This window comes from Trachurus trachurus, assembly GCF_905171665.1.
Source record: "Trachurus trachurus genome assembly, chromosome: 3".
NCBI lineage: Eukaryota > Metazoa > Chordata > Actinopteri > Carangiformes > Carangidae > Trachurus > Trachurus trachurus.
In genome coordinates, this window is record NC_139893.1 from 14,842,996 (window position 1) to 14,857,041 (window position 14,046).

A 14,046-nucleotide genomic window follows, 5' to 3' on the forward strand; every position below is an offset into this window, starting at 1 on the left:
GTGTCGCGTATGACCACTTCTTTGGATCACTTGACATCATACACACTTGAACTTTGTTATAATCTGTGATAAATGTACACTCACAAACTGACAAACTGGGTCTGTAAATAAGTTGATTTTCTTTTAGAAAGTAATTTTAAAGTATTATCGTTATTGTATTTTAAGCCATTTGTCTCCATTCTTTGTCCAAGGCAGAACTACAGCTGTATAGACACTAAAGCTGTAATGCATTGTATCACAACAGGTAAAAGTCTAGGAAGTTTGTAGGAAATAAACTAATGAGCAGTGATAATTTTTGTAATAATAATAATTGAGTGTTTTACTTGCAGAACCTCTGAATTTAGATCTTTTTTTAATTTATATTGTAAGTTTTATTGTTGTGTTGTGTGAATAAATAATACAAATCCTAACAAGTGTGCATTTTTTGTTATTTAGATTAAGAAGTCTTTTTTTAATTCAACTGATTTTTATTAAATGGTACAAAGCCTTTGTCTGCTCCTCTGGACAGGTACATGTTGACTCTGAGCGTTTCAGCCTCTGCTTGTATGTGTGTAACTACAGCATGATTGTTCCCTGCAGCACAGTGACACTTTGTCCAGCTATGTTGATTCTCCCGTCGTCTCTCACTTCCAGTTCCAGCTCACCGCCTCGACTGGAGCACTGGTAAGCTACACACACACAGAGACAGGATAATCTCAGTGTCGACAAGGTTCAGTTATGTAGTTTTAAGCGGTGAAAAATATAAATGGTTCCTCAGCAAATTATAATGTGAGATTTCGTAAAATCAGATTAATTACCCAGCATTTTCTTCTTTCCTAGTTTCTTAGACCAGTAACAACCAAGAACAGTGTGGGCCGAACCTGCAAGGACAGAAAGCTCATTAGAACCAGAAACCAATTAATTAAATTTAATCTAAGTGAAGTGCAAGCTCTTTGACGTCTGAAACAGTTTTGTCTGAAGATGCCCTTAGAGCTGTTGATTGGATGTGTGTGTGTTTTTCTGTGGTTTCCAAATGACGTCTGTGTGTGAGTGAATGTTGCAGGGGACTGTTGGGCACACAAGTATACCAGGACTAGTTGAAGCAGCTGACTCACCAGTGACAGGATCCTCTGGGATACCGTTCCATGGAGCGAAGTATCTGGAGTAGAAGTCGTATCCTGGTTGACAGTCTGGAGACCCTGTTGGCAGACGTGCATTGAAATGACTGTTTGTGGTCTGGGCCAACAAGATCTAAAGATGTTCAGTGACACCGCTAAAGGATCTGATCCTTGCCTTTCATGGTGACGATCAGTCCTTTGACTCTTCCACTCTTCTCACTGCTCTGAAGAGCAACGGGGTCGACTTTCAGACTGGTCAGCACCGACCTGTAGACAACACACCATTGAAGGATTCAGGAAACAAAACATGACCTCAAGACTGTAAATGACTGAATAGAGAAATTCACCAGGAATGTGTCTGATTTTTTCATTATATAAGCAAGTTATTGCCATCTGTGTGTGTGTGAGTGTATTTTGCATGTAACCTGTTACAGCTGTCAGCCAGTCGCACCAGCAGTTTCTTAGTGTTGGAGCTCAGATAAACGTCCTGAACTGGGTGGTTTCCAATTGCTGCCTGTATTTCATGACACAGTGAAACACACAAACTAGAGTGAGTCCAACCTGTTAATACAGATGGGTTCACGTGGACAGTAAAGCAGGAGTCGGTGCTGTAAAGCTTTGACCTTAGAGTAGTTGTGTCACTGACCTTAATGATGTCTCTGAACTCATTGGGATCCTGGGGATAAAACAAACCAATGTCACTTGTAAGATTTTATAATGAAATAGGATCTCTGGTAATCCACTTGCAGATGTGTGTTCGACTTTTATCCAATGGTTGCTGTGGTTTTCTTAAGAGTGATGCTAATGTCATGTCATGACATCATTGACTGTGAAAACAAAATGGGTGACTGTGTATGTTTAACCACTTTTCCTTCACAGGTATTTTATTTCTCACTGTCACACGGTGCTGATGTCCTGTGACACTGTCCTCTCCTGATGTAGTTATCTGACCACATACTGTAGCCTACCTCCTGGGTAGGTGGGTTGAGAGGAAAGTCCATGATGTAACCGTCCCCCTGCTTGGTAACAGCCAGATCTCCACTCAGGGTCTCAAACACCAGGACAGGATTCACATTCTCTAATAAATGTAACATAAATACATATATTATACTCAGTCTCACTAATGAACTAGATTTATTGAGGTGTTCATGTGTAAATGACTCACCTAAACACAATATGCAATATGTTTTACATGGGGGAGTTTAAAAACAGTTATATTTATGCCATGGCTTCAGTAGCCTTGTCCTTTGTACCTTGCTGCCAGTGACTCGTATAAGCCATGAGTCGCCTACACTCAAATTAACCTTGATTTTCATGTCTGTGTGTGTTTGTTCGGTGTCTTACTATTTTGCTCAAACAGCACTGCCGCAGACGCCAGAGTGGCATGACCACACAGTTTCACTTCATTGGTTGGGGTAAACCATCGCAGACGAAACCTCGATCCTGTTAATCACATCACATTTTCCGGATGTCAATATGTTGGTGTATTCTACATGGAAATGTCAAGAAAATACATCATCACAACTATTAAATTCAGCAACAAAGCTGGCTCTGCATGGGGAAAAGAAGACACACTCTCCACTTTTCATGGGAAACTAAAACATAGAAGCTGCATTAATCTGATCAGTGGGTAACAGCTAAACCACAACAGAGATGTCTCTGCTGTCCTGGTTCCACACTGCTTTCTGATTCTGCACTGGTTTTGAGTTTGTTTTTGAAAAGTGATGAAATGAAGTGAAGTCTAAGCGGAAGAAAGCAATTTAAATATGATTTATTTTGAAATATCTTGTTGGAATAAATATTCAAAATTGTGGGTGGTGGGGAAAAGTCACCAAAAGAATCATTATATCTCATGGAAAAACAATAAGTAGTAGGCTATGTATTTGGGACACAAAGTGAGTTCCTCTTTTACTTTACAATTAAAAAGTTGAAATCAATATTGTAATAAATGTATACATTTAAATACATTTAAAGCTGTATATTTTAGTTGTGGATTGTAAGGCAGTTACTGTATCAGCTCGACGTGCATTTGTGATTTTAATTTCTTTGCTAAATTACTTGAAGCCTGAGAAAAATGTAAGTTCCTACAACATAAATGGTGACTCTAATTGTTTACATAGGAGGAGATTCAAGCTGCCGGTAAATGACATGGACAATCCTCTCTGTGCACCTGAACCATCCATCAACCACCGACTGCTTCCACGCAGCATTACTGTATGTTTACTGTGACAGCTCAAAGCCTTGTTTTTCCCCCATTCCCTACAATACAAGTCTTAACTGCATTTTTAACATTGTCGCCTGTCAGAATGCTGAGGACAGGTGTTTTAGTTGGTGCACACACAATGACCTTAGACTGCACAGAGGCTCACCGCTGCGTCCTTTCATCCCTGCAGCCACTTCATCGTCTAAAGTTGTATGTGTGGATATTGGCAGTCATGAAAGGGTTAACTCATACACTTAATGCTCATACACTCAGTTAAATACAATTATTTTATATTTATACATACCCATGTTTTTATTTCTGACTTCTTTGAGTGTGTGCTATAAAATGGCACTTCCATTGCTTCCTTTTTTGTTGTTATTTGTTGTTGCTTTCTTCTATTGTTGTTGTTGATTTATCCTCTGAATGTGTATATTTCTTGGGGAGGTGCTTCTTATAAGCCCATGTAGGGTTTTTTAACCTCTCCTGCACTTACTATTCTTCTTTCATTTCTGTTTTTTGTAATTGTCGTTTTTTATGGTGCAAATAAATAAATAAACTCTTAACTCTATCAACCATTACTCTCCTGCACAGTGGAACCAAAGTTATAACTATAAAAAGTGCTCATATTACAAATAAAAAACTAAAATCTCACCCAACCTCTCAAAACAACCTTAGGATGCAGTGTATATATAGCCTATACTGTCACACTATGATGGCTCCATTGAGTTGCTTGCAACAGTTTCATCCCTATTCAAATGGTCTCAATAATAAGACGTAGATCATATATAAATATCAAAAATGCTGGGGTTAATTGTTAATTGAAACATTGTGAGCAGACATGTGACCTGTGGTGAAATCATCAGAGGGGTTGATCCTGGTGATGAAAGCAGTTTCTGAAAGGTTCATCTCTGTTGCTATCTTCTGATACAAATCATCACTCAGCTCCTGTTGGAGACATAAATAACATAAATATAAACATTTTGTTACTTATAATAACTGTAATCTATGGTCCAAGCATACAGATAGATGAGTAGATAGTTACACATGTGCTGCTACAACTTCACTGACAATACACGATCGACAAATACTTCAAAGAACAACCAAACAATCAGTGACACATAAGAGACTCAGCAGGTTGAAGTGTCTCGGTTTCTTTTTTTAAGTGCAGAGCCTATTTCAAACCCAAGTGCAGCAGGCAAGTGTACAACATAACATACGGTATATGAACTGCTCCTACTCACATGCATGAGTGGACATATAGCTGCAGGGTTTCCTTTGAAGGGCAGATTAGTGAAGGCATCCAACGTAAATACAGGAATCTCCATCAGGGCTGAGGATCAAAGTGACAAGGACTTCAAACTGAAAAGTGCGACCAGCAAGGCACTGAACACGGCGGAGTCTAATCTACAATGTCTACTGTGTACTGCCGACGGTGGACTTTTGACCCCTTCTGCCTGGTTTCAGCCTGTCTCCCTGTCGGGGTTGCCAGATTTTCAACCTCTTCTCTGTTTGTGCATTGTATCTGGCGCTCAGTGTGTTCATTGTCATACCTGGAGAATGCTCTAAGCCCAGTGCCCATACAAAAACATAAATTTACTGTGGTAACCAGACCGTTCAAAGTGCATTGCTTGCAAGTGCAAGTGCAAGGCCCTATGCAGGACTAATGCTTCTTCTTTTTTTGTCTTTTAAATCAATAATTTTTTCTGGTCTTGTGCAAGTGCAAGGCCCTTTTTGCAGAACTAATGCTTCTTCTTTATTTTTTTTGTCTTTTAAATTTATATATTTTTTCTGGTCTTATGGTGATTTGCCAAAATTTAGTGTCTAGAATGAATACAATATCATCATCTACCCAGGACAAAAAGTCCCTCTACTTTACCACATTTCACAAATCAAATTTACTATTTAGGCTACTTCTCCACATTTATTTGATAGCCTCTATAGGCTACTAGATATAGAATATAATCTTTAGGTATAGAACATTACTGATACAATTATCTTTTTTGAATTACACATGGCAGCAGGGTAAAGTAGGCTATTCTATACTTGGCTCATCTTTACCACCTGACCTGCAATTTAAAAACAAAGTAGGCCTACACAAATTGCAAATTAAAACCTGCACACCTTTTCTGTTCAGTTCAGAGTTTAGATTTTATTTGTCACATAGTGAAATGTCAACAGGTAGCCTAAGTCAATCTGCACAATGATTGGTTTTGTTGCTTTAGTTAGCTACTTTTTGATGTCAATACTTTTGTACTTAGCAAAAAGCCCCCCCCCCCCAAAAAAAAAAAAAAAACATTGTAGGTGCTAGGAGGCGATATGAGAACATCTGCCACCACTGCCCATGGTATAATCTCCAGTGTAGCCACACTGTGTGATTGATAAGTATTATGCCTCTGTTTATAATGAATATGATCATCATCGTCATTATAATAATCATTATAACTGATTAACTTAATCAACGCCGTCTCTTTTAGGCTACACGTCCAAGTCTCGCGATAACACAGCCTACCTGAGCCGCCCGTCGGTCTGTCGGCAGCCAGCAGTCAGTAGTGTCACCTGAGGCTCGGGACAGGAGCGGCAGCAGCAAACCGGGGAGAAGAGGCGACTGTGAGATAATTTCCCCATTTTCTGACATTTTTCACCGACGCCAGACACATTTCTATGCGGGGTTATAGTTCTTTACCCAGTGGCAGCATACGTCCGTTGCGGAGTGAACTAGTTTGTCTCGTACGTTTGACCGCTGTCAGTGTCCTACCGTTAGCCTTAGCTGCTAACTGCTAACGTAGCCGAGCTAACGTTAGCATCACCAGCTAACCATGTATCCAGGTTGACGTATAACATCCAAACTGGCAAACTTCATAGACACAACTTGACTGGAGAATAGATGGCGTCTTCTAAGGATATATTTGGAAAGATGTTCGTGAGTCCAAGTTGAAATCCTTTGTTGTTGTTTTTGCCAACACTTTGTGACAGTTTAAAGGAGGAAGTAATGCAGTAACTTGCATGTAACGTTACGACCTAGTAGATATTTTCACTATATCTATTATTCTGAAAACAGCGTTGTTGTGCATGGTAATTGTTTCGTTTTCTACAGGTGAAATGGTTCGTGCTGCTCTTTATCATATATCAAAGCTTTTCGTAAAATGGTGATGTTGTGGTGGTTTGTGTGATGATTACACAGAGGGTTATTTAATGTGAACAATATAGGCTACACGTAAACAAAAGCTATCTTTATATCGATATCTGTACAATCATTAATAACACAGTAAATATTATTCACTGCAATTGAAAGGAGCAGATGCACCGACAAGCCAAATAGAAATGACAGACAGTCAAATGAAAAACAAGCAGTTAGTTGCTCAGTCTATGAAAGCACATCTAATACCCAGAAATGCGTTTGGTCTTAATTTAGACCGAGACAATGACCAGAGCTCCAAGGTCAGGGGATTTTGGAGGCATGGCGATATTTGAGGATGGCAGTGCAGTGCTGCGTGTTAAAGTACCACTGACACAGTAATTTAACGTGTTGCTGTTGTGTTGTGGTCTCTGTCTGTGGCAGTGAGAATGTCTTTGAATGAAGAGGGGTACGTGGTCCGGATCAGAGGACTACCCTGGTCCTGCACTCAGGAGGAGGTGGCCAGTTTCTTCTCTGGTGAGAAAAAAAAACACATAATCAGCATTAGTAAAAAAAAAAAAAAAAAAACTTGCACAGTGTCATAATTTTGAGCCGTCGCGAGTTAACATAAAAGTGACAGAACTATTTATATGTGCGTTGTGTGAAGAGGATCTGGGGGGAAATAAAAGCTACACAGTTGAACCTCAAAACAAACTTTATTTTGACAGATAAATCATTGGCATTTTAGCCATTCCACCCAGGGCTCTATTGCAATACCATCCTGCTCAGATAGGCAGTAGAAATCTAATCTAGCTGAGCTGCCATATATTTGCAACAAAGTGTTTCTCCACATCTTCTGAGCAGTTGCTCCATCTCTTTCCATCGCAGTCTTTCAGCTATCACATGACTCAAGCCTGCCATGACTCAAGAGGAATCAGTTAGCATACAGTTGGATTTTATTTTCTGGAGCAAACAGTTCAAATTAGGATACAGGTTTTCCTTCCTGAGTAGGCATCCTTCAAATATATGTCAATCATTCTTACTTACTTTCAGACTGTGACATCGTGGGGAAAGTAAACGGAGTGTGTTTCACCTACTCTAAAGAAGGTCGTCCAAGTGGGGAGGCATTTATTGAGCTGAAAACAGCCGAGGATTTCAAGAATGCCCTTGCCAAGGACCGTAAATACATGGGACATCGATACATAGAGGGTAAGCATCATAGACTGGCATAAAAAACAGATGAACAGTGAGTGTTTTTCTTCTTGAGTTGTTTTTCTCTTTGAATATTTGCTGCATCATGTGACCTTATGCAAATTATTGTGGTTGATAACATGGTTTCAGTTTACTGTCACTGCCCTTAGCAATTCATATAAAGGCTTGTGTCCCGGCTTCCCTGTAGACTTTTCACAAATTCTTCATTTCAAGTGTCTTTTCAGTTGACACGTGAAGTATGTTTTTTTTATTCTATGTCCTCCTGTCTGTGTATCTGAACCAGTGTTCAAGTCAAATCGTAGTGAAATGGACTGGGTGCTGAAACGTAGTGGTCCTGCTGACTATGACAGCTGCAGTGGCTGCATGCTGAGACTTCGAGGCCTGCCCTTCGGCTGCAGCAAAGAGGAAATTGTTCAGTTCTTCTCAGGTACATGGAGACTTCTATTTCCTATAAAGAATTATTGTACTGATATTACACCATTTCTGTTGACCATTTTTACAGACACTGTTCACCAAACTACAACCAGCTAATAAGCAAAATAACCACTTAACTTGCAGTGCACAAGTCAATATTTACAGTATATATATGTATGGCCCCTGATTAGATGGCATGCCTTAATGGGCTTCAGAGGCCCTTAAGATCAGAAATTGACTGCAATATTAAATACAACAGGACTGTAATCACGAAAAATTATTTTAATAACTTTAATATTATTCTAATGGCAAATTTAGGTTAATTAAAAAATTGAACACAATCAATCAATCAACTTCACATTTGCAGGTTCCTTCTTCAGCACTACCCTAAGATTAGGAAGTGTGACTGATAGTAAAAAAAGAAAAGAAAAATTGCAGTCGCTGTAATTGTGCCAACTGCACTTTGCACACAGTGGATCAGACTCACAGCCACTCAACTACACCATTCAGTGTTAAAGGCCAACACTTACCATTATTGATTTCTCTCAGTATAAATCTGTATTTATAAACCTAATGGACCTATTTATAAACACCTGTCCCAAAGGTAGGCAAGCCCATGCATCTGCATGTGTGTCTTGGCCCAAAGGCTGAATGTATGTTTGTTTGTGTAGTATAGTAACACTGTGTTGACTAATTTGTCTGTAATTTGTTTGTAGTGAATCATTACTATGCTGTTTACCACAATAGTGTTGACATATTATTTAGCATATTTGTGCTATGTGACCTTGACATCGTGATAGGATGGGCTGGGCTGGTTTGGCTGAGGGAGACAGTCCTAAGACACTGATCTGGGGTCAGTACTGTGATTCTGCTCATCGGCACCCTCTTTCTAGGATTTATCATTGTGACTCAATTTAAACAATGATTTGTTTTTGTTTTTTTCCCGTAAATTCATTAGTGTGGTTGAGATTAAAAAAAATCGGCCCTGCATCCATTATTGCATGCATATCTGCTGACTCCAGGCCAGTTCTTTTATTCCCTTGCTGGGCACTTTACAAGTGTAAATTCAGTCCTCTGAGACGCTACTTTCTAATGCAGTATTATGAGATGCTACAGCTGTTGTCTATTCGCTGTCAATATTAATCCTGAAAGCTCCAGTGATGCAGTGGGTGTTGTTCTATCCATCCTATATCAGTCTACCTACCGACCTATGTATTTATGTGTGCTTGGGTTGAAGGGTTGAGAATCGTGCCAAATGGGATTACTCTGCCAGTGGACTACCAGGGGAGGAGCACAGGGGAAGCCTTCGTGCAGTTTGCCTCAAAGGAGATAGCAGAAAAGGCTCTGGGGAAACACAAGGAAAGAATAGGGCACAGGTGGGACAGACGGGAAAGGGATGGGCTGGACTGGGTTGGGCTCCTACTGTAGTATTTAATGGGGGTTCGTATTAGTATAATTATGGTATTAATGGGATGGGTCTGTTATGGTTGAATGATAAGCATGGGTTGGTGTGCTAGAGTAATTATTAAGATAACAATGTAAATTAATTGGGTGGGCCATGTAATATTTATTAAAATGCTAATGGGATGGGGTTTAATGGGTTTATGTATTGTAATTATGGTGACATGTTGAAAATTGGGATGAAACGTCATGTATCTAATCTTTAAATTACAGCTGGTGTGATCATTTTATGCCATAGACAGTTTTATAGGCCGTCATTAATGACCCGGGAATTCTGTTTAATTGTGTTAGAGCCACATATTATATTATTGGCACTTGCTTTATATCCTTTCATACATGTACCATATAGATAATTTACTGTGGAAGATGGGATTAAGCGTAGAAGTACATCAGAGGACAGTGAAGGCAGCTTCCACCATTGGTGCATCAGACTTATTTCTGCTGTGCTAAACCATTAAAATGATCAATACAACAGCTAAAAGCCCTGTAAGGATTTCCTTAACTGTAAGTAACATGAGGTGAGGTTGGTATGGAAATCTACCACAGCCCTAAGCCCAGCTAGTTGTTCAGTCATTCACTCAGCTCCAGATTAAAACAGTTTAGACCACTATGTAGAATATTTGTTTTTTGTGTGTTTATCTTCCCTCTCTGTGATTAATATCTCTGTGTGTAATCTGAGCTGAACCAGTTCTACACCGTAACCCTCTCCTCTGCCCCCTACACCCAATCGGCCTCTTATATTGCAGGTATATAGAGATTTTTAAGAGCAGTCGCAATGAGATCAGAGCCTACTACGAGCTGCCCCGGCGGGGGATGGGAGGCCAGAGACCTGGGCCCTACGACAGACCCATGATGGCGGGCCCGAGGGGAGGGTTTTTTGGACCTGGACCTGGCCGTGGTGGGACTCTGATGGACACCATGAGGAGTGGAGGAGGTTATGGAGGAGGTAAACCGGCTCTTTGCTTTTGAGTTCACACAGGGATATTTGGCTCCTGCGAGAGCTAAAACTATCAGAGCATGTGATGCTGCAGAGGGCGATCTAAAACATGAAACGTCAAGCACCAAATAAGTCATGTGAAATGGACAAACTGCAGCAAACACAAAAACATCCTAAAATGAGATTCAAACAACAACAATGTCAAGTTTGAACTCACTTTGAATAGCAGTCATTATTATTTTCAAATAACTAAATTGAACAGTTCCTTCGCCGCATATTTTATTTTTTATTAAATACATTTTGATTTTCTCAGTTAGGTCGTCTCTTAGGTCAGTGTCATTATGGCTGTTACCATTAAGAATCTGTCAGTAAAAGAATATAATCAAACAGACATGATGGAGCCATTTGAGTATTCACTTTGATTTTTTTTAATACAGTGTTTATTGTGTGTGTGTGTGAAATGACAGTTTGAGTTTCCCTCTGGTGTCTGTGTCCAGGTTACGGTGGCTTTGACAGCTACAATGGCTTCAACAACTACTGTTTTGGCAACGGCATGTTCGACGAGCGACTGAGAGGAGACAGAGGAGGAAGAGGTGAAATTTTAAATCAATTTACTCATACAGCACCTCCACTAGAAGGTTTTCCAAAATGTTCATCAGTTTTAATTTTTCATGTTTTTTCACTTTGACATGATGCAAATCCAAAAGTACTGAACATGTAAATATTTTAACATTTTAGATATGAATAAATAAAACTAGAAGCAGGCCTGGTGAAGCTGAGGAGTTAGATCTTCACTTGTTATTTCCAAAATTAACACAAAACCCCACCTACTGTATTAAGCTTTGAAGATTTCACACCTTTAGTAACAATACATAAAATACACAGTACATACATAGAGACATCATTATGGTATATACAAGTACAGGTTTATTTGTGTTAGAATACCTCTCTTGTATATCAGTCGAGGTCTAATTTATCTGTTGGTTGTGTGTGTGTGTTGTCTCAGGGATGGGAGGCCATGGTTATGGTGGTCAAAGTGACGGCGGCTCAGGCTTTCACAGCGGCCATTTTGTCCATATGAGGGGTCTACCTTTCCGTGCCACAGAGGGAGACATTGCTAAGGTGAGAACACACACACACAACAGTTAGATCTATTATTTTACTCTTGGAAAACGTCAAACTGTGGGGCAGATGAGTTTTGATTATGATTGTAAATTCATGTTTATTCTTTTTTATACTTATGTTAAAAATTGGAGATTGTAGTGACAGTGGATTTTCCACACAGGAGGTTGTTTAGTCCGTTTTTGTCAGTACCATCAGACAATTTGCACAAACAATTATTGCTGGAAGCTTATTACAGCTAGGAACCTAATTGTCTCATAACGGACACATGTTGATCCATCAGTTTCCTATTCAGGTCCTGATGCATTTGTGTTGTTAATTATATTGTGTGGAATTATTGTTGCTGAAATATGTCTTTGATTATAATAACGGGCTGTGAAACAGGTTTTAAATTGCATTCAATGTGCCATTAACCCGGTGAACTATGTCTCTGTTTCCTGTTTCTCTTCATGTTGTATTCATACTGTATAATGTCGTTGGTCAGAAATCCCATGCAAATCAGCTGCTACATTTGAATAAACATTGAATGCTGATGTTACGGGAAAAAACTTGGGTGGATACATGATTTGTTTGTGTGTCTGCCTATTCATGTGTATATATCTGTGTGTATATGTCTTATTTCTTCATGCAGTTCTTCTCTCCTTTGAATCCGCTGAGGGTCCACATTGATGTGGCTCCTAATGGCAAGTCAACCGGAGAGGCAGACGTGGAGTTTCGTTCCCACGAAGACGCTGTGGCAGCCATGTCCAAAGACAAGAATCACATGCGTATGTCTCTTTTTTCCTCCTCTGCTTCTCTGTCTCCCTCATGGATAGCATTTTACTTTTAATGAACAAGCAGCATTGATTGGTGTGGATCAGTTGTTGTATCTTCAGAGGCAGAGTAGTTTCACAGATTATCAAGCTCAGCAGATTTTGATGTTTAATAAATCTAAATTAAGTAAACATAATGTTAGTAGAAATAGTCACATATATACTAATGTGCAATTATCGTTCATGACTGTATTTGTGATATTGCAGATGATACTTTAAGTGGTTGGGAAACTCACCAAGATGGATTTAAGTCAGTATCAGGTTCTTGAATAGATTGAATGATGAATTGATGTTTTCTCCACAGAGCATCGCTATATTGAGCTGTTTCTCAACTCAACAGCCAGCGGGGCAGCTGAAATGAGTGAGTTTATCAATTTATCAATTTTACAGTTGAATCACCGTTGACATTAATTGTTTTATGTCGTAGTTAATTTACAAAGTACCATCAAGATCATAATTATTTCATTTTGGTAAATCTGACCCATCATCTCCAAACTTTCTTTAAGGTCGTGGTGGCGGTGGTTACTATGGCAACTCGGGAGGGGGCGGGGGCTCGCGGAGCAGCGGGCTGAGAGGCGCATACTGATGAAGTCATCCCACTCTTCAAATCCATCCTGGCATTTGTCTCACGTCTTCTTGGGCCACATTTACTTGACTAACATTTTGAAGCAGGAAAGCTGCAACAAAGTCACTCAGCCGTTCTGTTGGTCGTAGAACAACTTCACCCTAAGATACCGCAAACAGACCGAGTATAACCTTCACAAGCACCATTCTCCTGCCATTCCTAAAAGCATATGAAGAACAAAACAACTTAACAATATGAAAATATTGGAGCTGTTGAAGGTGCTGAACATGGTCGATAAGACATTGTTTATTGATCATCTTCTGTTTTTAAAATTGGATATTATAATAGATTTAGTCAAATGCCTATTTATTTTTTCATTGATCTGAATATGATTGAAAGTTCAGAAGCTGAATGTTACAGTTTTTAGTGACTTTATTTGGATGCACTTTAATTTTATCTTGTTGCACATCTCACTTGTTGGCAGGAGATGCGAATCAGTGCAGATTCAGCACAGAGGTAGAGCCTCACTGAACACAGACCAACAGGTGTTGGATCTTGTGTTATAAAACATGAAAGAACAATTTTGATTGTCAATATATTGTCAGGACAGAGATTAGATGCATTATTAATAATTATGCATAAAGGTGAATGATGTTCTTAAGGAGGCTGAGCGGTGGGAAACAGCTTAGAGAAACTCTAAGTAAGAAAGATATTCAGATATTTTAAACATTCTTTGTTGATTCTGTTAAAAAAGAAAAAAAAAACGTATTTTCAGAACAAAGAACCAAAATGTAACAATTTTACACTGATTTTTTTTTAGATGAGCTTTCCTGCTTTGAAAAGTGTAATAAATGTGAGCCGTTGTGTTTTTTATGAATGTTTTCACAGTTCATTACAGAATTTAAAACTAAGTTGAATATTATATTCCATTCTCAAAGAATGGAAGTAAAATAAAGTCTCTATATTTGAGCTGTAAAATAGCTTATGCAGCTGTTGTACATTTTGCCTAATAAATTTTATATTTAATTCTCCATCTGTCTCCTTGAAGAGGTGTTTGTGTCATGGTTGTGTACATCAAAATTAAAAATATACACACAATCTGAAGTGA

At 39.1% G+C, this 14,046-nt stretch overlaps 2 protein-coding genes across 2 annotated transcripts; one reads left to right on the forward strand and one right to left on the reverse strand.

The window, feature by feature from the left end:
* Positions 1-446: 446 nt before the first annotated feature.
* LOC311007282 (phenazine biosynthesis-like domain-containing protein 1) lies at positions 447-4,725 on the reverse strand. The gene is made up of 10 exons (XM_084000407.1): positions 4,542-4,725; positions 4,146-4,245; positions 2,442-2,540; positions 2,066-2,175; positions 1,744-1,773; positions 1,523-1,611; positions 1,273-1,364; positions 1,095-1,178; positions 798-860; positions 447-668 (listed from the first exon to the last, which is right to left on the reverse strand). Exons 1-10 carry the CDS (start codon positions 4,623-4,625, stop codon positions 556-558), a joined length of 864 nt encoding a protein of 287 aa, XP_083856533.1. The 5' UTR covers positions 4,626-4,725; the 3' UTR covers positions 447-555.
* Positions 4,726-5,776: 1,051 nt separating this feature from the next.
* Positions 5,777-13,969, forward strand: hnrnph3 (heterogeneous nuclear ribonucleoprotein H3 (2H9)). Its single transcript, XM_083995224.1, has 11 exons — positions 5,777-5,907; positions 6,860-6,952; positions 7,469-7,624; positions 7,911-8,054; positions 9,279-9,417; positions 10,249-10,448; positions 10,937-11,032; positions 11,446-11,561; positions 12,193-12,328; positions 12,678-12,734; positions 12,880-13,969. Exons 2-11 carry the CDS (start codon positions 6,865-6,867, stop codon positions 12,957-12,959), a joined length of 1,212 nt encoding a protein of 403 aa, XP_083851350.1. The 5' UTR covers positions 5,777-5,907; positions 6,860-6,864; the 3' UTR covers positions 12,960-13,969.
* The last annotated feature ends 77 nt before the right edge of the window (positions 13,970-14,046 follow it).

What these genes read in the sequence shown, in the direction of transcription:
- hnrnph3 (XM_083995224.1), top strand. Translation starts at nt 6,865, where the DNA reads ATGTCTTTGAATGAAGAGGGGTACGTGGTCCGGATCAGAGGACTACCC. An exon ending in AAGGAAAGAATAGGGCACAG is followed by an intron (nt 9,418 to 10,248) that starts GTGGGACAGACG and finishes CTTATATTGCAG; the next exon opens with GTATATAGAGATTTTTAAGA. An exon ending in CAGAGGGAGACATTGCTAAG is followed by an intron (nt 11,562 to 12,192) that starts GTGAGAACACAC and finishes TTCTTCATGCAG; the next exon opens with TTCTTCTCTCCTTTGAATCC.
- LOC311007282 (XM_084000407.1), bottom strand. Translation starts at nt 4,625, where the DNA reads ATGGAGATTCCTGTATTTACGTTGGATGCCTTCACTAATCTGCCCTTC. An exon ending in AGTGCTGTTTGAGCAAAATA is followed by an intron (nt 2,176 to 2,441) that starts GTAAGACACCGA and finishes TACATTTATTAG; the next exon opens with AGAATGTGAATCCTGTCCTG. An exon ending in AGTTCAGAGACATCATTAAG is followed by an intron (nt 1,612 to 1,743) that starts GTCAGTGACACA and finishes CATGAAATACAG; the next exon opens with GCAGCAATTGGAAACCACCC.